Source organism: Oncorhynchus kisutch, linkage group LG26, assembly GCF_002021735.2.
Source record: "Oncorhynchus kisutch isolate 150728-3 linkage group LG26, Okis_V2, whole genome shotgun sequence".
Classification (NCBI taxonomy): Eukaryota; Metazoa; Chordata; class Actinopteri; order Salmoniformes; family Salmonidae; genus Oncorhynchus; species Oncorhynchus kisutch.
In genome coordinates this window covers 27,490,148-27,515,608 of record NC_034199.2, presented here as the reverse complement: position 1 = coordinate 27,515,608, position 25,461 = coordinate 27,490,148, and the positions used below count along the sequence as shown (strand labels likewise).

Here is a 25,461-nt window from a genome sequence, read left to right as displayed (position 1 = left end):
GCTGCACAATGATGCATTGGGAGGAGGGCTTCCTGTGTGAGCAAAATCTGGAGAACATGATATCACTTGAACATGTACTGTCTGTACCATTCATAGACCTGTAGAGAGTAGTGTACTATTTTTATGTCAAATGCTGATGTAGCGTAAACATTTGCTCCATCTCCCATGTTTGGCTTTGTTTGTTGGGTTTCTATCTGCGAGAGACTTGCTGTACCTCTAGTGAAACAGTCTTTAGTTTAGTGAGAGGAATAACTCAACTGGTCAAAGCCAACCCTAGATTCTGTTTATAATTATTACTAGGCGTTACTACTTTTAGTGTCTCATTCACTCACTGAAATACATGTTACAATGACTGGAATGTGTTAGTTTGTTTGATGCATGTATTACTGTATGCTCTGATCATGAAGCCTGTAGTTAGGGTATGATAGGACCCTGTTCTCTAACCAATTTGTTTCTAACCCTGAGAGAATTTCAGACCCGGCCACATCTATAGCTAGCTCTCCTATTCCAACTACTCCTAACCACAGGGCCTGTAGTACTCCGTACTACTAGCTTTTGTTCTAGCCCTGCTATATCTGTTGGAGCTTCTTAACAAGACCTTGATTACAGTAGCTCCAGGAGCAGTAATGGACACTGCTTTAGTAGTGTTTCATGTATCTGCAATGAGCTTGACCTCTGGAGCAATCCCTAAAAGGAGAGCTCAGTCTACTCTCACTACTCCACTTCCCTAAACTCAAGTCATGTCTTTGCACTTGTCAGAAAAAAATATATGATGCAAACCTGTAGAGATCAACACTGTCATGGCTTTTGCCTGGATCGAACTATGACCAAAAACTAAAGCAATCATTTTAAGATAAACTATGCAATTTGTAATCTGAAATAAGTAATTTCTTATAGTTCACTGTTTCTTATTCTCTCCCTTATTGACCCAGATAGTTGTTAGTAAATAACCAGCAGTTAACCACTTCTTTGGTTCATACTGTAAATTGTTTATTGAAAACAAGTCATACATTTTTCTTTAAGAAAAATAGAGTTGAATTGAGAAGGATATTTACATTAAGTACAAACCTAATAAATATATCAACATTCGTACATATAAATAAACGAGGAATGCAGGTAAGTGCACATCGTTTATCACATTATGGATTCTTCAGTGATTTTTATTCTCAAATTCATTTTGATGCTCTTTTACAAAATATTTGTCATCAAATGCATAGATTACCAATTTATAATACATTGTGAAACCATCTCTTTTGTCATTAGAAAAAGTCTGTTAAAATACTGAACAAAAATGTATGCCAAACAGAACATAATTAGAAGTACTTTTGAAACACTATTAGTAACCTAGTGTGATTCTTCATACTATGATTTTAAAGCAAATAAGACTTGTTGAAACAAAGTCGTGTTAATGACTGAAATGCAATACTGTTCGGTCTAGACCTATGTACAGTGTATTGTGGTAATAACACTTACTCCAGAGTTGTGTTGTATTTTTAGTGACCAGTATTATAGTGTGCCATGACACTGGCCCTACAGCTCTCAGAGCCGACTAGGTGCTAACAGTGCCTGTGTTAGGCCCAGTTCAGAGAGTACAGGTAGACAAGTGTCTCCACCTGTTTTCTGAGAAGAGCATCCTGGAGTGTCGCATGATCTCTGTAGTGCTCGAACACCAACAAAACATTTTTCGGAACATCATTTCACTTCCATTCCTCTTTACCACTAACCTGGAAAGGAAAATATTTAAATAAATATTTGCATAAACAAATAGTTGCTTTACAAACAAAATGTGTCGCATCACTATGCAAATGCTATTTATATAAGCAGCTGCTACAAATTAGCTGAAATGTTTGTTGACCAAGTTGATGCCGTTTCAAAACTCTCCCTTTCAATATTCTGTTGTAAGAATATAGATTTCATGTGCAAAACCATGATGCAGTGGTAACACTCCCTGGCACATGCAACACATGTGCAAGCTCACACCGGAGACCAGGGTTCAATCCCTGCATCCACCCTTCACACTTTCTCCACTTGCCTGTATCCCCACCTAATTTCTTTATTTTCCCTCCACCTAATTCCCTTTATTTCTGAGTAAAGCTTTAACATACCAACAAAAAATACATTTTTTTATTTTTATTTCTCCACAAATTCTGTGAATAAGATGTGTGCTACTTACTGTCATCATCAGAGTCAAAGTTGAAGAGGGAGGAGCAGGTGTTTTGGGAGAGGTGTCTCTTCAGTTCCTCTGGACTAGGGAAAGAGGAGAAACACTTGGAGCAGCGCTGTCTTTGAGGGGGGCCATCATCCTCTACCTCCTTCTCAGTCACCACCTCCTTCTGCAACGCATTCTTCTTCCCCACCACATGCCTCTTTACTGTAGCCTTATTCTTCTTGCCAGCCCCACAGGAAGTGACCTCGTTGGGTTTCCTGCGCTTGCGCATGCTGAGGGCTGCCTCGGTCAGGTATGTAGAGGGGGGCGGGCGGATGAGGGGGGCTTTGGCCAGGGGTAAGTAGGAAGGATCCTCTGGTTTGAAGGTCTTATGTTCCGTAATAACTGGTTCCTCTCCGCAAGGCATCACCTGAGCCAAAGTGACGATATTGTCCACATCCCTCATGGTCGTTGGCTCAGTGAGGTTTTGGACGAGACTGGGATGGGGTTGTGTGGGGAAGGTGGTAGTGGTGGCAGGGACATATGTCTCAGGAGCTTGGTCTTTCTTGTCCTCTCCATCATGGCCGTTGATTAGTTTGTGTGTGCAGTCACTGGGAGGTCTGGTGACAGCGCCAGTGCCTGGAGTCGCCACAGGGCCGTCATTGTTTTTACTGTTGAGGTTTGATTCCAGAGTCTGCCCCTCTTTGGTAGCGCTCTGCTCCTCTGTCGGCTCATCTTTAGGCTGGCCCTGAGTGTAGTGCCTCCACTCGTGGTCATGGAGAGAGGGGAGGCGTGAGAAGATCAGCCTACAGCCGGAGTACCCACAGAGGGCCTGGAGAGGCCGGTGGGTCTCCATGTGCTCCCAGAGCAGGTGGGTTCTGGAAAAGCGCCGGCCACAGTTCTGATGGAGACACACCTGTTTTAGAGGATCATCATGGATCTTCATGTGGTCTAGGAAGTGCTGGTAGTTCCACAGGTACCTGGAACAAAAAAAGATATGGACATAAGCAACAACATTTTCACCAGGCCTTAACCCATAAGACTCTAAGCTCTGTCTAAACTGAGCAGGGGGTGGGGTGGGTACTACTTAGCTATATGGAATTGTTCAAAGAAGGTCAAACAAAGGATAATTTTGCTATCTGATTTAGAATTGTAAGACTCCTTGAAGTATCCCCACAATGTTTTTTCATTATTTTATGCAAATGTTTATTTGGTTATACTGCTATTATCCCATACAAACGCATTGAATAACAGTCATCCCCCCCACCCCAAACAAAAAAAATCTAAACAAATTTGACTGGTACCGGGGGACTTTCAGACGAGTCTTGTGAGGCCTGTGGGTGTCGGAGATCAAAACAACCGACATGTACAGTACCAGTCAAAAGTTTGGACACACCTACTCATTCAAGGTTCTTTATTTTTACTGTTTTCTACATTGTAGATTAATAGTGAAGACATTAAAACTATGAAATAACACATATGGAATCAAATATTTTTTATTCTTCAAAGTAGCCACCCTTTGCACACTCTTGGCATGCTCTCAACCAGCTTCATGAGGAATGCTTAGCCAACATTCTTGAAGGAGTTCCCACGAATGCTGATAACTTGTTGGCTGCTTTTCCTTCACTCTGCGGTCCAACTCATCTCAATTGGGATGAGGTCAGGTGATTGAGGAGCCCAGGTCATCTGATGCAGCATTCCATCACTCTCCTTGAAGCTCCCGAGTGGCGCAGCGGTCTAAGGCACTGCATCTCAGTGCTAGAGGTATCACTACAGACCCTGGTTAGATCCCGGGCTCTATCACATCCGGCTGTAATTGGGAGTCCCATACGGCGCCGCACAATTGGCCCAGCATCGTCCTGTTTAGGGTTTGGCAGTCATTGTAAATAAGAATTTGTTCTTAACGGACTTGCCTGGTTAAATACCCCCACACCACCTCCTCCATGCTTCACAGTGGGAACCACACATGCAGAGATCATCCGTTCACCTACACTGTGTGTCTCAAAGACATGGAGGTTGGAACTAAAAATCTCTAATTTGGACTCCAGACCAAAGGACAGATTTCCACTGGTCTAATGTCCATTGCTCGTGTTTCTTGGCGCAAGCAAGTCTCTTCTTATTGTTGTGGTTTCTTTGCAGCAATTCAACCATGAAGGCCTAATTCGCAGTCGCCTCTGAACAGTTGATGTTGAGATCTGTTACTTGAACTCTGCGAAGCATTTATTTGGACTGCAATCTCAGGTGCAGTTAACTCTAATGAACTTATCCTCTGCAGCAGAGGTAACTCTGGGTCTTCTTTTCCTGCGGTGGTCCTCACGAGAGCCAGTTTCATGAACTGTCATTTCGCTTTGCTTATTTGAGCTGTTCTTGCCATAATATGGACTTGATCTTTTACGAAATAGGGCTATCTTCTGTATACCACCCCTTCCTTGTCACAAGACAACTGATTTGCTCAAACGCATTGAGGAAAGAAATTCCACAAATTAACAAGGCACATCTGTTAATTGAAATGCATTCCAGGTGACTACCTCATGAAGCTGGTTAAGAGAATGCCAAGAGTGTGCAAAGCTGTCATCAAGGCAAAGGGTGGCTACTTTTTTTGGTTACTACATGATTCCATGTGTTATTTCATAGTTTCGATGTCTTTACTATTATTCTACAATGTAGAAAAGAGTAAACAATTAAGACGACGCTTGTGGGGGTCGTAAAGCAAAACTGAGAACACCTTAGTGAGAGTCTCATCATAGAGGGGTCATTATAGTTTTTGAACGGTTTGGCCTACACACTACAGACAATTTTGTGAGAAGACCTATTTTCAGGTTGTCTCATGGTCTGACAAACACAGCACTAAGCCCTATCACCTTCCTCCACAGATGCAGAAGTGTTATATAGGAGGTTGCGGTGGCTTGAGACGCAGAAATCTCTATCTTAAACTGACTGATTTTTCTGGGGATTTTGTTATTATGCGAATTAGATTTCCGCAGGACATCGACCATAGGGGGTTATTTAATTTACTGGCTAAACCATCTATGGGCTAGTTCCCAGGACACAGATGAAGCCTAATACTAGAGAGCAGTAAAAATTGGGTGTTCTCACTAGCTTCTGCAAGTCGTGTCTCAGGCCTAGCATGATGAAGACCTCATAGTTGAAATGTTGCTGTGATAAAAATCATTTGACAGTAGTGTAGAGAGTCTCACTCTTTTACCTGTTACAGTAAATGCACTTCATGTGAGGATCAGAGCGCCTGGATTTGGGAATAGGTGTTTCCCTCCACCCGTGCACTGTCACATTATGGCTCTTCACCCTCTGTTTCCAGGAGGCCTCGCCCTCAGGGCTCAGCTCTTTGGTAGCGCCCTGCTCCAGCTCATCTTTAGACTGGGGCTGGGTGTAGTGTCTCCACTCGTGGCCGTGGAGAGAGGGGAGGGTAAAGAAGATTTCCCTACAGCCGGAGTACCCACAGGGGGCGCGGAGTGGCCGGTGGGTGTCCATGTGGTCTTTGAGCTCCTGGGAGGTCTTGAAGCACTGGCCACAGCTCATGTGGAGGCACGCCTGTTTCAGAGGAGCATCGTGGAGCTTCATGTGGTCTCTGTAGTGCTCGAACACCAGCAGGTGCCTGGGGCACAACAAAAGATATGGAGACATAAAATTACACCATTGTATGGTAAGAACCCCCGCCCCCACCGAGATCAGTTGCAGCCCACCTTAGAGTTATTATTGGTTCCAATTGACAATTCTAGGTGGGGCCTACATGTTGTTCAGAGTGCCTTCGCACCTGACCTGGAAAATAATATGGGGAAAGACCCTTCTTACCTCTGGCAGATCTGGCACTTCCCCTTCCCCCACTGGAAGGTCTTCTCCAGGACAGCTGCATCCTCCATGTGGTAGTTGACTGCGTGTCTCAGCAGCGATGGGCCTATCTTCATAAAGATGCTGTCACAGCCCTCCGCAGGACACAGGTGGTACTGCTTCTGCTTCCCTTCCTGCTCTCCTCCTTCACACTCATTCTTCTCTCCTCCCTCAGTCTCCTCCCCAGGCACCACCTCTTTCACAATCACCACCTTATCCTTCACAGTCACCTGTTCATCCTTCACTTCCACTGACACCTGGTTGTCCGTGTTCGTTTTCCACTTCTGGGTCTTTCTGATCAGGTTTCTCAGGTTCTGAATGATTCTACTCTGCTTGCTGACCACTGGCTTGGCTTTAACACGTTTGGGTTTGGGAGGCTGATCCGTCGGAGCAGGGGGCTCTGTCACATTCTCAGTGGGTTTAGTCTCGTTCTCCGAAGCTTGATTAATGTTCTCCGACAGTTCTGCATCTCCATTGACAGCAGGTTTGATCTTACTATTGAGCGTGGTGGTTCTCAGTTCCTCTACGTGCTCTAGAACATGTTCCTTGGCACGGTTGTACCGTTGGAAGTGTTTGCCACAGAAGACACAGCTGAGCCTAGTCTTCCTCAGCTTCAGGTGGGCCAGGGTGTGTCTCACCACGTTGCCTCCCTTGAAGAGCTTCTGGCAGTGGTTGCAGTGGAAGCGCAGGTGTTTGGAGCGGACAGGAGCCTTGCCTGGCTTTGTGTCTTCACCCTGGAGTTGGAGAAACAAGCTGTTAACAGGTGATATTCATAGGACAGTTGCAGTAGATTATCATCAATTATTAATTTCTCAAAACAACGTTGCCTTAGATAACACTAACCTGAGTGTTTGAGTCCGGTCCCGCCTCCAACGCTGTGACATCACTACCTTCCGTCAAAGGTTGTAATTCCTTAGCATCTGTCCCTTTAGAGGATTTGGCATAGATGTGGAACAGTGTTAGTGGACACTCCTCCATGTCCAAGGCTGGGCCGTCCAGCTCTGGGTTGGTCTGCTCACTGGGACCTTCGAAAACCTTCACTTCTGAAGGCTCAGCAACAGAAGGCTCTACAACAGAAAGCTCTACTACTGAAGGTTTTAAGTCTAAAGGATTTATGTCTGAAGGTTCTACTTCTGAAAGCTCTACTTCTGTCTCTGGTTCATACTCAAACGGTCTCTCACCATGTAGGCCATTAGGCAGTCCCATGTTGACATAGTTCTCTGCGTCACTGTGCTGCAGTGCAAAACTAATACTGGGTTCTACACAATTCTGTACCACCTCCAGGTCCACAGGCACTTCATTTTCAGGGAAGGACAGCTCCATGCCACGTATAGTTCTGCGGTAAGGTCTCTTACCTTCCCTTCCCTGCCTCCTCGCTTTTTTACCCTCGTCCCCTTCGCCTCGCTTTCTTCTCCCCTTTCCCCTCTCCCATCTCTCACTCTTACATTCTCCTCTTTCCCATTTCTCTATTTTACCCTCACCCCTCTCTCTCATTCCCTCCCTTCCTTTCCCTCTCGCCCTTTTTCTCCCCGGGGACACATTCTCTGTCTGTCTGGTCATCTCCAGGAGCAGCCATCTTGGTTTCCTGCCGCGTCTCTTCAGGATCTTGTTCTTCACGTGTCTGGCCAGGTATTCCCTTTGCCGATTGGCCGGTAGCTTGGTGGAGCTTCCAGAACTGGGATTGTGTCTGAGGGAGTACTTAATGTCTGGGTCATCAGCATAGTCAACATCAGACCTACACCTTCTCTTCCTCCTCACTAGGAAGTCTTCTGTCTGTGACTCAGGAGCATCCCCATACTCTCCCTCCTCATGCTCCTGCCCTGCAGTCTCAGAGCTCTCCAGTGCTGTGTTAGTGTGTGGTTGGAGGTGGGAGGTGTCTGTGTGTATCCTGCATGCCTCCTCCTCCATCCAGTAACTTGGTATCCACTCCTCCTCTACCTGCTCCAAATCCTCTTCCTCCTTCACCTCATTGAGAGCCTCCCTCATGGCTTTGTCAGTCATAAGCTCCAGACAGTGGGTTCTCAGGGTCAGGAGGTTCCAGAACTCTGGGTCGAAGAACAGCCCTTCCTTCAGCACCTGGACCAGGGATAGGCACAGTTTCAGTTACAAACATAACATTATTAATAGATGCATCCTCAATGAGGAAATTCAAAGCCAGGTCAAAATACAGGACAACAGACTATCGTTATGTCATTTCGACAAGAGAGAAAAGTATTTTTATGACAGAGTATATGTTTCAATAATCTACTGTATTTTCTAGATGCCGTATTTAGCAATTGAGCAAAATTCTTTGGCATCATATTTCCGAGCTACCCGGTGCCTCTCTGACCTGCAAGATATAGAAGCGTATGTTGGTTTTGACAGGAGTGTGGAGGGGGTGTGGCTCCTCGTCTGGGTGTGTGTAGAGCAGATACACGGTCTTGTAGGCCTCCACACTGCGCTCCAGACAGAACACCAGCAGGGCACAGAGGCGACACACCTCCAGGTCGCAGGGGAGCAGGAAGGCGATGGTCTTACACAACAGGCTGCGTGTCACAGGGTCAGACTGGAGGTCTGTCTGCAAAGCTGCAGTACACAGCTCCACACATAGCGGGACTCCCTCACTACCCATCTGGCAAAGAAATGAGAACAATGTGTTACATTGAATTGTGTAAATGACAGAACAAAGTTTCTAAATCAAGGTAAACTTGATGGTGGTTGGCTATACACCCACCTCTGCTGTGATGACTTTGATGAAGGGGAAGATGGCTCTGGCGTTGATGGCGGAGAGCATCAGCTGGTGACACTCAGACAGGAAGCCCTGCTTAGCGGGATGGGCCCTGAGGTGCAGTCTGCTCCACAGGAACACCAGATCCCTGTATCAACGCCACATTATATTATGTTACAATACTGTCATCATGGATCCCTGTTTAAAGTGGTGAGCTCTGACCAGATTTAGCACATGTAGTATATATCACAGTGTTAATGACCAGATGACCAGCAAAAAAGTATTTAGTCAGCCACCAATTGTGCAAGTTCTCCCACTTAAAAAGGAGAGAGGCCTGTAATTTTCATCATAGGTACACTTCAACTATGACAGACAAAATGAGAAGTTCTTGCCAGTACATGTCCAGGTCTGTGAGAGCCAGAAATCTTGCTTGTTTGTAGGTGACCAAATACTTATTTTCCACCATAATTTGCAAATAAATTCATTAAAAAATCCTACAATGTGATTTTCTGGATTTTTTGTCTCTCATTTTGTCTGTCATAGTTGAAGTGTACCTATGATGAAAATTACAGGCCTCTCATCTTTTTAAGTGGGAGAACTTGCATAATTGGTGGCTGACTAAATACTTTTTTGCCCCACTGTATATATCAGTGTTACTGACCAGATGTAGTTGCAGGTTTTCCTACTTACAAAGCATGTAGAGGTCTGTAATTTTTTATCATAGGTACACTTCAACTGTGAGAGACAGAATCTAAAACAAAAATCCAGAAAATCACATTGTATGATTTTTTAAGTAATTAATTTGCATTGTATTGCATGACATAAGTATTTGATCACCTACCAACCAGTAAGAATTCTGGCTCTCACAGACCTGTTAGTTTTTATTTAAGAATTCCTCCTGTTCTCCACTCATTACTTTATATTAACTGCACCTTTGAACTCGTTACCTGAATAAAAGACACCTGTCAACACACTCAAACAGACTCCAACCTCTCCACAATGGTCAAGACCAGAGAGCTGTGTAAGGACATCAGGGATAAAATGGTAGACCTGCACAAGGCTGGGATGGGCTACAGGACAATAGGAAAGCAGCTTGGTGAGAAGGCAACAACTGTTGCAATTATTAGAAAATGGAAGAAGTTCAAGATGATGGTCAATCACCCTTGGTCTGGGGCTCCATGCAAGATCTCTCCTCATGGGGCATCAATGATCATGAGGAAGGTGAGTGATCAGCCCAGAACTATGGCTAGGACCTGGTCAATGACCTGAAGAGAGCTGGGACCACAGTCTCAAAGAAAACCATTAGTAACACACTACGCCGCCATGGATTAAAATCCTGCAGCGCACGCAAGGTCCCCCTGCTCAAGCCAGCGCATGACCAGGCCTGTCTGAAGTTTGCCAATGACCATCTGGATGATCCAGAGGAGGAATGGGAGAAGGTCATGTGGTCTGATGAGACAAAAATAGAGCGTTTTGGTCTTAACTCCACTCCATGTTTGGAGGAAGAAGGATGAGTACAACCACAAGAACACCATCCCAACCGTGAAGCATGGAGGGGATGCTTTTCTGCAAAGGTGACAGGATGACTGCACCGTATTGAGGGAAGGATGGACCGGGCCATGTATCGCGAGATCTTTGCCAACAACCTCCTTCCCCCAGTAAGAGCATTGACGATGGGTCGTGGCTGGGTCTTCCAGCATGACAACGACCCAAAACACACAGCCAGGGCAACTAAGGAGTGGCTCCGTAAGAAGCATCTCAAGGTCCTGGAGTGGCCTAGCCAGACTCCAGATCTGAACCCAATAGAACATCTATGGAGGGAGCTGAAAGTCTGCATTGCCCAGCGACAGCCCCGAAACCTGAAGGATCTGGAGAAGGTCTGTATGGAGGAGTGGGCCAAAATCCCTGCTGCAGTGTGTGCAATCCTGGTCAAGAACTACAGGAAACGTATGATCTCTGTAATTGCAAACAAAGGTTTCTGTACCAAATATTAAGTTCTGCTTTTTTGATGTATCAAATACTTATGTCATGCAACAAAATGCAAAATAACGACTTAAAAATCATACAATGTGATTTTCTGGATTTTTGTTTTAGATTCCGTCTCTCACAGTTGAAGTGTACCTATGATAAAAAATACAGACCTCTACATGCTTTGTAAGTAGGAAAATCGGCAGTGTATCAAATACTTGTTCTCCCTACTGTATCACAGTGTTAATAACCAGATGTAGTACATAAAGGGAACACTAAATTAACATATCCTAGATCTGAATGAATGAAATATTCTTATTAAATACTTTTTTCTTTACATAGTTGAATGTGCTGACAACAATCACAAAAATTATCAATGGAAATCAAATTTATCAACCAATGGAGGTCTGGATTTGGAGTCACACTCAAAGTTCAAGTGGAAAACCACACTACAGGCTGATCCAACTTAGATGTAATGTCCTTAAAACAAGTCAAAATGATGCTCAGTAGTGTGTGGCCTCCACGCGCCTGTATGACCTCCCTACAACGCCTGGGCATGCTCCTGATGAGGTGGCGGATGGTCTCCTGAGGGATCTCCTCCCAGACCTGGACTAAAGCATCCGCCAACTCCTGGACAGTCTGTGGTGCAACGTGGCGTTGGTGGATGGAGCGAGACATGATGTCCCAGATGTGCTCAATTGGATTCAGGTCTGGGGAACGGGCGGGCCAGTCCATAGCATCAATGCCTTCCTCTTGCAGGAACTGCTGACACACTCCAGCCACATGAGGTCTAGCATTAGGAGGTACCCAGGGCCAACCGCACCAGCATATGGTCTCACAATGGGTCTTAGGATCTCATCTCGGTACCTAATGGCAGTCAGGCTACCTCTGGGGAGCACATGGAGGGCTGTGCGGCCCCCCAAAGAAATGCCACCCTGCTGGAGGATGTTGCAGGCAGCAGAACGTTCTCCACGGCGTCTCCAGACTGTCACATGTGCTCAGTGTGAACCTGCTTTCATCTGTGAAGAGCACAGGGCGCCAGTGGCGAATTTGCCAATCTTGGTGTTCTCTGGCAAATGCCAAACATCCTGCACGGTGTTGGGCTGTAAGCACAACCACCACCTGTGGACGTCGGGCCCTCAGAGTCTGTTTCTGACCATTTGAGCAGACACATGCACACTTGTGGCCTGCCGGAGGTCATTTTGCAGGGCTCTGGCAGTGCTCATCCTGCTCCTCCTTTCACAAAGGCGGAGGTAGAGGTCCTGCTGCTGGGTTGTTGCCTCCTACGGCCTCCTCCACGTCTCGTCTCCTGATGTACTGGCCTGTGTCCTGGTAGCGCCTCCATGCTCTGGACACTACGCTGACAGACACAGCAGACCTTCTTGCCACAGCTCACATTGATGTTCCATCCTGGATGAGCTGCACTACCTGAGCCACTTGTGTGGGTTGTAGACTCCATCTCATGCTATCACTAGAGTGAAAGCACCGCCAGCATTCAAAAGTGACCAAAAAAATCAGCCAGGAAGCATAGGAACTGAGAAGTGGTCTGTGGTTATCACCTGCAGAACCACTCCTTTATTGGGGGTGTCTTGCTAATTGCCTATAATTTCCACCTGTTGTCTATTCCATTTGCACAACAGCATGTGAAATTTATTGTCAATCAGTGTTGCTTCCTAAGTGGACAGTTTGATTTCACAGAAGTGTGATTGACTTGGCGTTACATTGTGTTGTTTAAGTGTTCCCTTTATTTTTTTGAGCAGTATATATATATATATCTCAGTGTTAATGACCAGATGTAGTACAGTGTTAATGACCAGATGTAGTACAGTGTTAATGACCAGATGTAGTACATGTCACAGTGTTAATGACCAGATGTAGTACATGTCACAGTGTTAATGACCAGATGTAGTACATGTCACAGTGTTAATGACCAGATGTAGTACATATATATATCACAGTGTTACTGACCAGATGTAGTACATGTCACAGTGTTAATGACCAGATGTAGTACATATATATATCACAGTGTTAATGACCAGATGTAGTACATGTCACAGTGTTAATGACCAGATGTAGTACATGTCACAGTGTTAATGACCAGATGTAGTACATATATATATCAAAGTGTTAATGACCAGATGTAGTACATGTCACAGTGTTAATGACCAGATGTAGTACAGTGTTAATGACCAGATGTAGTACATGTCACAGTGTTAATGACCAGATGTAGTACATGTCACAGTGTTACTGACCAGATGTAGTACATGTCACAGTGTTAATGACCAGATGTAGTACATATATATATCAAAGTGTTAATGACCAGATGTAGTACATGTCACAGTGTTAATGACCAGATGTAGTACAGTGTTAATGACCAGATGTAGTACATGTCACAGTGTTAATGACCAGATGTAGTACATGTCACAGTGTTACTGACCAGATGTAGTACATGTCACAGTGTTAATGACCAGATGTAGTACATATATATATCAAAGTGTTAATGACCAGATGTAGTACATGTCACAGTGTTAATGACCAGATGTAGTACATATATATATCACAGTGTTAATGACCAGATGTAGTACATATATATATCAAAGTGTTAATGACCAGATGTAGTACATATATATATCGCAGTGTTAATGACCAGATGTAGTACATATATATATCACAGTGTTACTGACCAGATGTAGTACATATATATCACAGTGTTACTGACCAGATGTAGTACATATATATCACAGTGTTAATGACCAGATGTAGTACATATATATATCGCAGTGTTAATGACCAGATGTAGTACATATATATATCACAGTGTTACTGACCAGATGTAGTACATATATATCACAGTGTTACTGACCAGATGTAGTACATATATATCACAGTGTTACTGACCAGATGTAGTACATATATATCACAGTGTTACTGACCAGATGTAGTACATATATATCACAGTGTTACTGACCAGATGTAGTACATATATATCACAGTGTTACTGACCAGATGTAGTACATGTCTCCGTTGTTGAGCTGTTGACTAAGGAAGGCTTTGCAAAGAGACAGCAGCAGCTCTTCTTTCTCCTGGCTCTCTGCGTTACAGATTATCTCTACTGCGTCTCTGCCATCTATCTCAGCCACCTGAGGGAGGAAACACAACCATGAATCCTCTCAGATTATGTTTATTGTCTTTCAGTCCACTCTGATTAGAGTCTGTCTGAAGATACCGAGTGAAAGGTAGTGACTGTACCTCCTTGAGCAGGTGTTCATGCAGCGAGGCCTTGTACAGGCAGGTGAGGTAGGCCTGGTGGAAGAACAGGTGCCTCCCCACCTCTGGGTGCTCCAGACAACTCTTAGCCAGGGCCATGGCCTCCTGCACACGCTCACAGGCCTGCAGGTATCGCACACGCAGCTCAAAGAACACTGGCTTCTCCGAGCTCAGATACTTCTCCACTGTACCGGGGAGAGCGAGGGAAAGTGAGAGCAGAGAGTGAGGAGATGAGAGAGAATAAGAAATGCATAGAGAACTCACAAGCTAAAAAAAGTAGTGAAGGTACCTTCTGTCTGTGTGAGGACTGTGTCTTTCAGGATGGCCTGCAGAGTGGGTCTCTCCCAGGGGCCGCCATCTTTGATCACCTGCCTCACCTGTAGCAGGTAGACGTTCCTGTGTCTCAGCAGGCGGCGGTGGCAGGCCTACAGAGGAGGAGATGGGTCTCATGTTAACACACCACATGATCAGCTTGGTTTCACTCTGTATGAACAAATATGATTCATCACGGTTGGCCTCACCTGAAAAGAGGCTAGTATGTCCTTCAAGGGGGCCTCCTGGCACTCCTCTTTACCGAAGAACAGCATCAGCTCAAAGAAGCTCCTGAAAACGTGACATATGCATTGGGCCAGTTCAGCTCGATTTTAGAGACGAGTCATGAAGGATTGTACAATGTAGAAAATAAATATCCAAGTCAACACAGCACAGTTTGCATGAAAGTGTAAGAACCATATAAATAAGTGCTTACAAGGCCAGACTGCTGAGAGCGTAACTGACATGCTGACAGTCATCGGGGTAGGCAGCAGTGGCTCTGGTGAAACAGGTAAGAGCTGTCCGCAGCACCTTCAGCTGGGGCAACGGCACCTGCCATCTCTCTGTATGCTCCTCCACCAGCTAGACAGGGAGACAGATACAGGGGGTGTGATTCAGGTACAAATTCCTGTCCAGATTATTTTTGATGCGGTTCCTGAATACTGATATGATCAACCTTTTTCCAGGTGTGGCATTGTAGAGATCGGCGCAGACCTGTGTGGCTGCTGGCTAGCTATCTGAATTTGAAGCCAAATGTCACAGGAACGCTTCGGTGAAGTGTCGTGGAACGTTATATGGTAGCTAGCTGGAATTGGGGTTCATTGCTTGTCGCTAGTTAGATAGTTGCAGATGTCAACCGGTCCTCCTGAGTGCCAAACACAACTTGCTAACTAGTTAGCTCTCTTTGCAAACAAGTATACGTTATTATATTCAATGCGACAGCTTCACTAGCTAGCCTATCATTAGCCAACTGGCTAAATGTAAACACTGGTTTAGCATGCTAGCGAGGAAAAACGTTTAGAGCCTTAGTTATAATTTATTCCAGTTTGTTATCTAGTAGACACAATCGGTGGACTAAGGTTACTTCACACTAATAGGCAAACAGTTTTGCATTTGCATGCTAGCTAGTAATTCTAGTTAACTATAGTAGCTTGCAACTTCACATTGAAATAGGAACGTTAGCAAGCTCAAATTAGCTAGTTAAGTTACTATTTTATTTAGCTAACTATATGCCGGCGTGGGTTGACTGAATTTGTTATTAATGCTAGCTAGTATATGTATCTTTTACCTATTAAGTTAGATAATTACTTTAGCTACTGACGTTAGTTAGCTGGGCTACTGTACCTTGCTTTGTACTGATGAGCAACTGGCTAACTAGCTAGCTAACGTTAGCTTGGCGGAAGCACACTACTCCTTGCCTCTCTCCCAGATAAAACCAGAAATTGCCTTGGCTTAGCTTACCTTACAAAACTCAGAGCAATATTCTTTGCTTTGTACTGAACAGTTGTCGTTAGAGTATATGTACAAAGTCTCCAGTTTCAATTCTAGTCTGTCTGTTTCCAAATCACTTTCCTCCTCCGCCATACTGGCTTGTTCACCTTGCGCCTATCAAAGAGCCAACTAGCGGGTACATTGATTTACTACAACAACTCATATCCTGGATTTTGATTGGATTAAAGCTACATCCCGTTGTATTAAGATCATAAGGCATTTTAAATGTAGCTTCTGAAATTATCAGGAATTGAACAGCAGGAAATCTTACTGACTGTGCATAGTTTATTTTATTAAGTGCCAACTTGATAGTAAACTGTTGGAAAGGATAGACAACAGAGAATAAGACACAGGTAAAACATTTGATTTTGATTGAAAAAATTGTCAGCATAAACATGAACCATATTTCTGCATAGCATTTATTAATTTGAAATGCTGTAGTTTAGTAACAGTGTCAACCATGCCTCATTCTGCACTGTTACACTCTAATCAACATCTGAGAAAGCTAATGAATACAACTGTACAGATAGCCCTGCACATTAGTGCCAATTGCACATAAGTAGAGCAAACATTCCTCACGTCACAGTGCAGTTAATGTCCTTCTCTCAAGAATCCCTCTGCCCTGCCACGAGTGATATCCCTAACCACATGCTGCAAATAAACATGGAATCTCAAAGCACAATACAATAGGCAGAATAAGACAAAACAATGATGACCTCCAATAGGAGAATACATAATTCAGACAGCAAGACAAAGTCATTGACTGATGAGATTTGTTTTGAGATGAGTTTTTATAAACAATAAGAGATTATTTGAGTTACGAAGCACCCTTAGTTCTCAGCTTGGAAAGCAGCATTTCATTCTTCCGGCACTCCTGTGAGAAAGAGTATTGGATCAGTAAACAACCTCAGTGATTCTCTTCTTTAACAGTTTAGAAAACAATATTCAGCTCTGAAAGACTACAATAAAATATATTCATAAAACAGTTAACTAGTTCCTATGTTTTACTGTACAGACCCAGAACACTTCTCTCAGGCCTCACCTCTTTGAAGTCCTTGACCGTTTTGAAGTAGAGCCTCTGTTTATCCAGCAGCTCGAGGTACTCATCGTTCAGCTGGTCTCTCCTCATCTTGTTCTCCTGCTTCTTCTTCTCCATCTGTACACACATCACCAATATGCTCTGCTTCATTTTTTTCCACTTCCACATCGCTGTCTAATTTATGTGTCACTAGGGCCAGGGGGTGAGCACCTGGCATGCTCAGTGAAAGCTGTCATTACGCAGTAGACAGTAAAGATAATAATAGATGGTTACCTTGATGCGGCTTTGTTTGATTCCCTCGACTATCTGCTCCATCTGTCTCAAGAACTGTTCCTTGGCCCCCGAAGATGCCATTGCCCTGAGCAAGACAGAAAACCACAGCTTGGACAGGAAGTACACCTGCTGGATTGGTATTACCCATAATACCAAATACAGGATAGGTTTAGAGAGGTTTAATTGTGACAATACTTACTGTTGGAAGTTGTCATGGATGGAATTCAGCAAGTTCACCTAAAGAAACAGATCAAGACAGAGGATGACTATGATGAGTAAACCGCTGATTTCAACTGCAATGGCTCTATGAAATTTATTGAGACAGTTTGCCTTCTTCTCTTACCTCCTTCTCCAGGTAAACCTTCTTGTCATCTAATGTGTTATACAAGGTGAAGAACTGCTTGGTCTCTTTATGTGTTGCTGAAACTAAAGGACGAAAAAGCAAGCATTATTAACACAGCATCATTCAGGAACCCACACACCCCAGCTACGGACTGTTCACTCCCTTACCGCAAGGCAGACGGAATCGGGTCTCGAACCAACAGGCACAGAGACAGTTTCTATCCACAAGCCATCAGACTGCTGAACCCTTGAACTGGACTGACCACCTGCACTGATTCTCTGCCCCTTAGCACACATGCAACCACACATATACATTCATGGTACATACACATCATGACTGCTGCTACTAGACGTATTTATTATTGCTAAATACTGCACCATTTAAACACTTGCCCTCCAGTCACCCTTCCCCGATACGTATAAATATTGTACTGTAAATTGTTGAGTGCCTTCCTATATTTATACGTATGCAAAAAATGTATTATATTCTATTGAGCTCATTTACTTAGTAAGTTATATTCTTATCTTTTATTATTTCTCATTGTTGTCACATTAACGAGAGGGAACCTGCAAGCAAGCATTTAGTTGGACTGTGTATATCCTGTCCATATGACAAATAAACTTGAAAACAAAAAATATACACTGTGTATAAAGCATGACAGACTGACCAGGTGAATCCAAGTGAAAGATATGGTCTCTTATAGATGAAGGGGAGGAGGCAGGTAAAATAATTATTTTATAAGCCTTGAGACAATTGAGACACGGATTGTGTATGTGTACCATTGAGAGGATGAATGGGCAAGACAAAATATTTAAGTGCCTTTGAGCAAGGTATGGTAGTAGGTGCCAGGCGCACCGGTTCGAGTGTCAATAACTGCAACGCTGCTGGGTTCATGCTCAACAGTTTCCTGTGTGTACCCAAAAGACATCCAGCCAACTTGAAGCTACTGTGGGGAAGCATTAGAGTCAACATGGGCCAGCATCCCTGTGGATCGGTTTTGACACCTTGTCTAAAGTCCATGCCTTGGCGAATTTAAGCTGTTTCGAGGGCAAAAGAGATGCAACTCAATACTAGGAAGGTGTTCCTAATGTTTTGTACACTGTGTATAACTGCGTTTGATGCAATAATTTGTTAAACAATATGCCAAAAACAGAGGATGAGACTAAGACACCCACCTTGGCCATAGAGCTCAATAAACCTTTTCTGATACTGGGTCAGTTCTGCCCTGCTCGGCACCTCATCTATCTTCCTCTGCAGGACGGCGATCTCACGGTTCCTACGGGCCTATCAGAGAGTAGACCTCAGGTCATGAGCAAATAATGGAAGTGGTAAGAGGACCACTATTTGCATGAATTCCTAACTCAATTCAAACGGAATAAGCATGAATTAATCCTGCTCCAGCAGTGTGTGTTGGAGATTTTACCATCAATAGTCTGATTTTCTGTAGCTTCTCTCTGTCTGTGTTGTACTGCTTTTCTATTAGCTGACTCCTCTCCTGAGAGACACACAGAGAGAGAGAGATTGAGAGAGTTACACAGACAAAGAAGAGTTAGCTGGTCTTGGGAGGGCTCCTCTCAGGGCCAGTGTGCTACCTTCTCATCCTCCGTATCATCTCCTGACTCAATCTTCAGGTTCTCAATGTTCTGCTGCAGGCGAACCATCTCCTCCTGGAATCAAATAGCACTCCATATTAGTTGTGGTGCTCTTACCAGGAAATTAGTGAAATATATCAAATACAGTTGAAGTCGGAAGTTTACATACACCTTAGCCGAATACATTTAAACTCAGTTTTCACAATTCCTGACACTTAATCCTAGTAAAATTCCCTGTCTTAGGTCAGTTAGGATCACCACTTCATTTTAAAAATTTAAAATGCCAGAATAATAGTAGAGAGAATGATTTACTTCAGCTTTGATTTCTTTCATCACATTCCCAGTGGGTCAGAAGTTTACATACACTCGGTATTTGGTAGCACTGCCTTTAAATTGTTTAACTTGGGTCAAATGTTTATGGTAGCCTTCCACAATAAGTTGGGTGAATTTTGGGCCATTCCTCCTGACAGAGCTGGTGTAACTTGAGTCAGGTTTGTAGGACTCCTTGCTCACGCACGTCTTTTCAGTTTTGCCCACTCATTTTTTTATGGGATTGAGGTCAGGGCTTTGTGATGGCCACTCCAATACCTTGGCTTTGTTTCCTTAAACCATTTTGCCACAACTTTGGAAGAATGCTTGGGGTCATTATCCATTTGGAAGACCCATTTGCAACCAAGCTTTAACTGATGTCTTGAGATGTTGCTCTCAATATATCCACATAATTTTCCTTCCTCATGGTGCCATCTATTTTGTGAAGTGCACCAGTTCCTCCTGCAGCAAAGCACCCCCACAACATGATGCTGCCAACCCTGTGCTTCACAGTTGGGATGGTGTTCTTCGGCTTGCAAGCCTCCCCCTTTTTCCTCCAAACATAACGATGACCATTATGGCCAAACAGTTCTATTTTTGTACGATGGGGACAAAGTAGATCTTTGTCCCCATGTGCAGTTGCAAACCGTAGTCTGGATTTTTTATGGCGGTTTTTGAGCAGTGGTTTCTTCCTTGCTGAGCGACCTTTCAGGTTATGTCAATATAGGACTCGTTTTACTGTGGATATCAATACTTTTGTACCTGTTTTCTCCAGCATCTTCACAAGGTCTTTTGCTGTTGTTCTGGGATTGATTTGCACTTTTTGCACCAACGTATGTTCATCTCTAGGAGACAGAACGCATCTCCTTCCTGAGTGGTATGACGGCTGCATGGTCCCATGTTGTTTATACTTGCATACTATTGTTTGTACAGATGAACGTGGTACCTTCAGGCGTTTGGAAATTGCTCCCAAGGATGAAACAGAGGTCTACAATTTGTTTTCTGAGGTCTTGGTTGATTTCTTTTGATTTTCCCTTGACGTCAAGCAAAGAGGCATTGAGTTAAGGTAGGCCTTGAAATACATCCACAGGTATACCTCCAATTGATTCAAATGATGTCAATTAGTCTATCAGAAGCTTCTAAAGCCATGACATCATTTTCTGGAATTTTCCAAGCTGTTTAAAAAGGCACAGACTTGCCAAAACTATAGTTTAACAAGAAATTTGTGGAGTGGTTGAAAAACGAGTTTTAATGACTCCAACCTAAGTGTATGTAAACTTCCGACTTCAACTGTCCATCTATGAAGTATGTCTAACAAGTCATATGGACTATTATGACGTATTAGGGAAAGTGTGCAGACTCACTCTACAGTGTGTTCGGAATTCCTGCTCCTGGTGCTTTAGGTTCTCATTCATGCCTACCAGAGCCCTCAGCTTCTCCAACAGACTGTGGTACACACAGGGAGGAGGAGAAATGTCCAAAGCACATTATCATTTCAGGGTTTTTCTATACTAACAACTGCTGAATGAACGCCCTATGGATGGTCTGCATGTGCAGTACTCACCCAGTATCAGCCTGGCCCTCAGCCTCTTCCAGGGCACTCAGCTCTTTCTCCAGTCTCTTTGTCTGCTCTGTGGCCTCCATCAGTTTGCTCTTAGCCTGCTCACACCCTGATTTTACCTCCAAGCGCTTGGCTTGTAGCTGAAAATACATACTTTTATTTACTTCTGTCACTAAAAGAAAGAGCATTGTATCCTTCCATTAGAGAAATAAATGGGGATTTCACAATAAAGTAAAGTTCAGAGTCTAGTCGTCACCTCCTCCAACTGCTTGGTCTTCTGTTGGATCTGTTTGTTTAGAGAGGTTACCATCCTTCGGTGTTGCTGGACCGGCCCGTACCGCTCTGGACGATCCTCTGTAGACAGCTCTGACTGCTGGAAATGCATGTGTGGGAACAAATTAACTACACAATGTGGCATTGACTTATCCTTTAAAATATGACAGAAACCTGTTGATTGCAGTTAACCATTTAAGTGAGCCCTGATGTGAGAGTCGTTTACCTTCTCAGCGTACTCAGATGCTATCTGTTTAATCTCCTCAGACTGTAGCCCAACTATCTGGCCCACGGTGCTAGCCGTTAGCCTCCCCTGCAGGCAAACACAATGCAATAATACATTTTATCACATTTTAATACGTTTTATCCAAAGAGACTTAGTCATGCGTGATTATGGGTGGCCTGAATGGGAATTTAAACCACAACTCTTGGCGTTGCAATGGTTGACACAAATCAACCACACAGTAAAGGCGCAGGCAAAGAGAAGAACTAAAGTCGTGCCTACCTCCTCAGTCGCCATGGCAGCCATGCTGGTCATCAGTGTTTTGATGCGCATCTGAGAGGAAATATGACAGGACATCATCATACAGAGAGATGCATTCATGAAGTATTGGACATGTGGCTATGGTTGGGTTTAGAGCGATACACGTGGGAAGTGACCTCACCTCCTCTGCTGCCTGCAGGTCCTCCTCCTCCTGCGACACCTCTGTCATCCCTTGAGGCGTGGCCTGAGAGCCCGGGGTCAACGAGGCTTTCCGATCCTCTGTCTGTAAGGAACAGGGGGTAACCATCTTTCATTATGAAGGTTTCACTTTCTACTACAGCTACAGTTGACATAACACCTATAATCCACCAGTCTCCATCCCTGTAATAATGGACGAAATGATCAACCTACTGTCCCTGTATGTATCTTTCTGTAGAAGGCTGTAGTGTTAGGCTTTCAATTCATATAATTCTACAATTAACTTCACATGTCAGGTATGAAAGAGATATTTGTAACTTGATGCGATTTCAATGAGGCTCACCTTGTCCTGTTTTGTCTGCTTGCTGAATCCATATCGTCTAAAATCAAGGAGAAATAGGTGCTCATATTAAATCACTGTTAAGATACTGGTACATTATAAGGAACACATTAACACATGCATGCATGCGTGCACACACACACACACAGACTACATGCTTATTTTAAGTGTTTTGTACTCTCTTCTGTATTCAAACACACATAACAAGCATTCATGTGAAAAGCACTCCCTGCAGTGAACGAATCCATTTACATACTTACAGAAGGTAATCTGACATTCTAATACAAGGATGGATGATAAGGAAAAGGATAGGAAAATGGAAGGAACACAATTGTCAAATGGGATGAGATCACATTGGTTCTGATAATCAATGTGAAAATGACATGAACTGTGGAGAAAGTTGGATATGAAGAACTGAATACAGAGAAAGAGAGCGAGAAAGAGTGAGGCAGAGAGGTAGCCTACCTTCCATACTCCAGCAAGGTGGAGTGAACCCTGGACTCTTCATCCAGCAGCTCTCCTGCTTCAACCTGTCTCTTGTACTTCCTCTGAGGTTTATACACTTCCTGTCAATACCATAGGAGAAAGAGAAATGCTGTATATGTGATTTTAATGTTTTTATACTATAACAAGGGGGGCCTGTATTGAGAAGGGACATGGGATAATGTGACCCAGAAATTACGTGTCAGCGAGTCACTCACCGATACATCTAGGACTGCTTTCACAGCCTTCTCCTTTCTCTGCAGGAAGTCTTCATCCTAGGATGGAGGGCCAATACAGACAGGGTGCATAAGACAGGTTCATTCAGCGAAACGTTCAGAACGTTGCACTTAGAAATGTTATGAGTAGCACTGGAGTTTAATAGCCCTGCTATGGAGCCACCCTACAATAACAGTGCTCACCTCAGGAAAGCTGTGTGTCTTCTGGAACTGAGAGACAGAATAGGCCCTCACATAGTCTCCCATCTCCTCCCTTGTCTCTATGGCTCTCTTCACCAGCCACTGAAGAACATACAACACAGGCAATGAATCAGACATGAGATCACAAACCAAGTGCAGTACTCTACTACAAAACTCTATTGTCTAGGAATGCACACCTGTATCACTGGAAATATATGGATGAAATCCAGCCCTTGGATCTGATGGGGCTCCAGGCGGTGAGGGCACTTCATTTTGGGCAGAACAGACACTATTTTCTCTGTGAGAGCTCTGCAATGAGAAACACAAGGTCAATATACATCAGTTACACTGGTCCAGCAACATCACTAACAGTAAACACAATAATGCTGGCTGTGAACTACTTACATTTTCTGTCCAATAGTTGAATTTTCCTGGAACAGTAGATCCACGTCAATGTCGAAGTTACATGTTGTGATGCACCATGTCATCCCTCCAACCACCTATGACAATATATGGTTCAGGGAAGTGGATGAAGAAATATGGATGTGTCATCTACAGGGTAGCAAGGAGATGATATACCGGGAATCGAAAGGAGTCTGCAGCTAACAAGGAGGAGGGTTGGCCTTGGCCACCCCTACGTAAGTTGTTAGTACTCACCTTATCAAAAGGTCCCAGTCCTTTGATTCGGGCTCTAAAGTATCCAGCAGCAAGCAGAAGTTCCAGGATTTCTGCAAGCTTGACACTCTGCTCCTCGTCCTCCCGTGTTTCAACCTGCAAGCCAAAGTTGCGAACATCAGTTGGTGTATATAGCAAACGGCGAGCTAGCTAACGTAGCTAACTGGCAAACCCAGCCATGTTAACCTTGCAATGTTGTATTGTTAAAAAGGCACAAACCGCACAATATTTGGAAAAACGAAAGACTACAGCGTAACATTTAATTATGTTACCTGAATAAGATTTCCTTCTTGATCATATTGAGCTCCTATTTTCGACCCTGTTCTCACTCTCTGGAAAACAGACGTGGCCGCCATGTTGGACTGGTGTGATGTGTAGTCACATGACGAAAGCATATGACTTTGGTCATTCCGTGAGAAATTGTGTTTACGATTTCAATACAAGTAGGGTAAACTCAGCTAAATATCGACTGTACCACGGCCACAGTAGAGTGATGAGAGAGTTGATAAAGTGAGTATTGAGGTAACACGAATGGTGCATTTAAAGCGATTCAACTGTTTTAAAAGTTGCAATACCACATTTGTCCAGTGGAGAGAGCTAATGCCACTAAAAATTCAATGGAAAAGTATTCTCGTGCACAAGATGAAGCTCTAGGTCTGAAGCCTTTCAACATCAGTATCTTTCACTTGATCAGGGTTGTCAATCTTCTTGGAGACAACAAAATCATACAACTTGAGATTAATCTCTCTTTCTCTGTGTGTGTGTGTGTGTGTGTGTGTGTGTGTGTGTGTGTGTGTGTGTGTGTGTGTGTGTGTGTGTGTGTGTGTGTGTGTGTGTGTGTGTGTGTGTGTGTGTGTGTGAGAACACTACAACACTCACATTTAATTCCCATTTGCCTCTGTCTCAAGTATGATGTTTGTTACAAAGAATATATTCACCATATTTGTAAGTAATACTGCAGCATTGTCTAAAAGAACACCATTACAGAGCGGGTTACACCTTCAAGTAGGTGTGAGTCCTTTGGCCCCCGACATCTCTGTATTTCACATGATGGACACTCTATTAAAGTGGAGGTTCCCATAATGGACTATGCATCAGTTCAGGTAACAGTTGTCAGGTTAAGCGCCCAGGTGGAGGATTCCATTAGAGACCCACAGTTCCTAAATCAATCATTCATTCATTCAGTCTGTCTGTCAGTCTGTCTGTCTGTCTTGTCTTGTCTGTCTTGCCTGTCTTGTCTGTCTGTCTGTCTGTCTGTCTGTCTGTCTGTCTGTCTGTCTGTCTATTTATTTATTGAACTGCTTCTGTCAGGTAATTACTACAGCTTCATACACTCTACTCCCCTGCCTCCTCAACAATGAAAAGAAACCAAGTCCTTGGACCTACCCATGCCCACCCGGCTGAGACCATTACAGGCAGTGTCTCTCACTCAAACATAAGACGCTTACAACAGTATATCACCTGACAAGAGGTGTATGGACTGCAGCCATCTCAAAACAGGGTTTTGGGCCAAAGGTTTTTCTTATATGTTGGAGCCATGTTGCAAGTTACTTACGTATAACAGAATAACAAAATAGGCTACATGTTTTTCTTAGGGCGACTAGAATACTATGGCTTACTGTGAAACACTACTGAAAACAGACGACATTCACAATGTTAGTATACATATGAAACAAGCCAGTTGATCGAAGAAGAATCTTCATTTACCCGTCATCCAAGGCCCTCTTTTTGCCCACAC

General features: G+C 43.8%; 2 protein-coding genes across 3 annotated transcripts; both read right to left on the bottom strand.

The window, feature by feature from the left end:
* Nucleotides 1-977: 977 nt before the first annotated feature.
* On the bottom strand, nt 978-15,866 carry LOC109871037 (uncharacterized). Its single transcript, XM_031805946.1, has 13 exons — nt 15,708-15,866; nt 14,683-14,828; nt 14,456-14,537; nt 14,224-14,359; nt 13,917-14,119; nt 13,671-13,807; nt 8,706-8,847; nt 8,322-8,603; nt 6,836-8,068; nt 5,957-6,726; nt 5,352-5,759; nt 2,174-3,126; nt 978-1,724 (listed from the first exon to the last, which is right to left on the bottom strand). Exons 1-13 carry the CDS (start codon nt 15,828-15,830, stop codon nt 1,720-1,722), a joined length of 4,620 nt encoding a protein of 1,539 aa, XP_031661806.1. The 5' UTR covers nt 15,831-15,866; the 3' UTR covers nt 978-1,719.
* A 142-nt stretch (nt 15,867-16,008) lies between these two features.
* On the bottom strand, nt 16,009-24,296 carry ccdc93 (coiled-coil domain containing 93). 2 transcript variants are annotated; one of them, XM_020461478.2, is made up of 23 exons: nt 23,996-24,128; nt 23,706-23,819; nt 23,454-23,548; nt 23,246-23,357; nt 23,052-23,150; nt 22,851-22,907; nt 22,615-22,715; nt 22,410-22,427; nt 22,153-22,189; nt 21,793-21,894; nt 21,633-21,683; nt 21,354-21,440; nt 21,111-21,227; nt 20,858-20,994; nt 20,658-20,739; nt 18,985-19,059; nt 18,816-18,887; nt 18,568-18,676; nt 17,393-17,475; nt 17,249-17,286; nt 17,050-17,134; nt 16,780-16,893; nt 16,009-16,611 (listed from the first exon to the last, which is right to left on the bottom strand). In XM_020461478.2, exons 1-23 carry the CDS (start codon nt 24,116-24,118, stop codon nt 16,555-16,557), a joined length of 1,965 nt encoding a protein of 654 aa, XP_020317067.1. In that variant the 5' UTR covers nt 24,119-24,128; the 3' UTR covers nt 16,009-16,554. The 2 variants fall into 2 exon arrangements, with proteins under 2 accessions (XP_020317067.1, XP_020317068.1); XM_020461479.2 differs by lacking the exon at nt 22,410-22,427 and having other exon boundaries at nt 23,996-24,296.
* Between the last annotated feature and the right edge of the window lie 1,165 nt (nt 24,297-25,461).

What these genes read in the sequence shown, in the direction of transcription:
- LOC109871037 (XM_031805946.1), bottom strand. Translation starts at nt 15,830, where the DNA reads ATGGCGGAGGAGGAAAGTGATTTGGAAACAGACAGACTAGAATTGAAA. An exon ending in GCTCTCAGCAGTCTGGCCTT is followed by an intron (nt 14,538 to 14,682) that starts GTAAGCACTTAT and finishes TCACGTTTTCAG; the next exon opens with GAGCTTCTTTGAGCTGATGC. An exon ending in AAGTGCCAGATCTGCCAGAG is followed by an intron (nt 5,760 to 5,956) that starts GTAAGAAGGGTC and finishes GTTGTGCCCCAG; the next exon opens with GCACCTGCTGGTGTTCGAGC.
- ccdc93 (XM_020461478.2), bottom strand. Translation starts at nt 24,118, where the DNA reads ATGCTTTCGTCATGTGACTACACATCACACCAGTCCAACATGGCGGCC. An exon ending in TATTGAGCTCTATGGCCAAG is followed by an intron (nt 17,476 to 18,567) that starts GTGGGTGTCTTA and finishes TTCGTCCTTTAG; the next exon opens with TTTCAGCAACACATAAAGAG. An exon ending in CGGTCAAGGACTTCAAAGAG is followed by an intron (nt 16,612 to 16,779) that starts GTGAGGCCTGAG and finishes TCTTTCTCACAG; the next exon opens with GAGTGCCGGAAGAATGAAAT.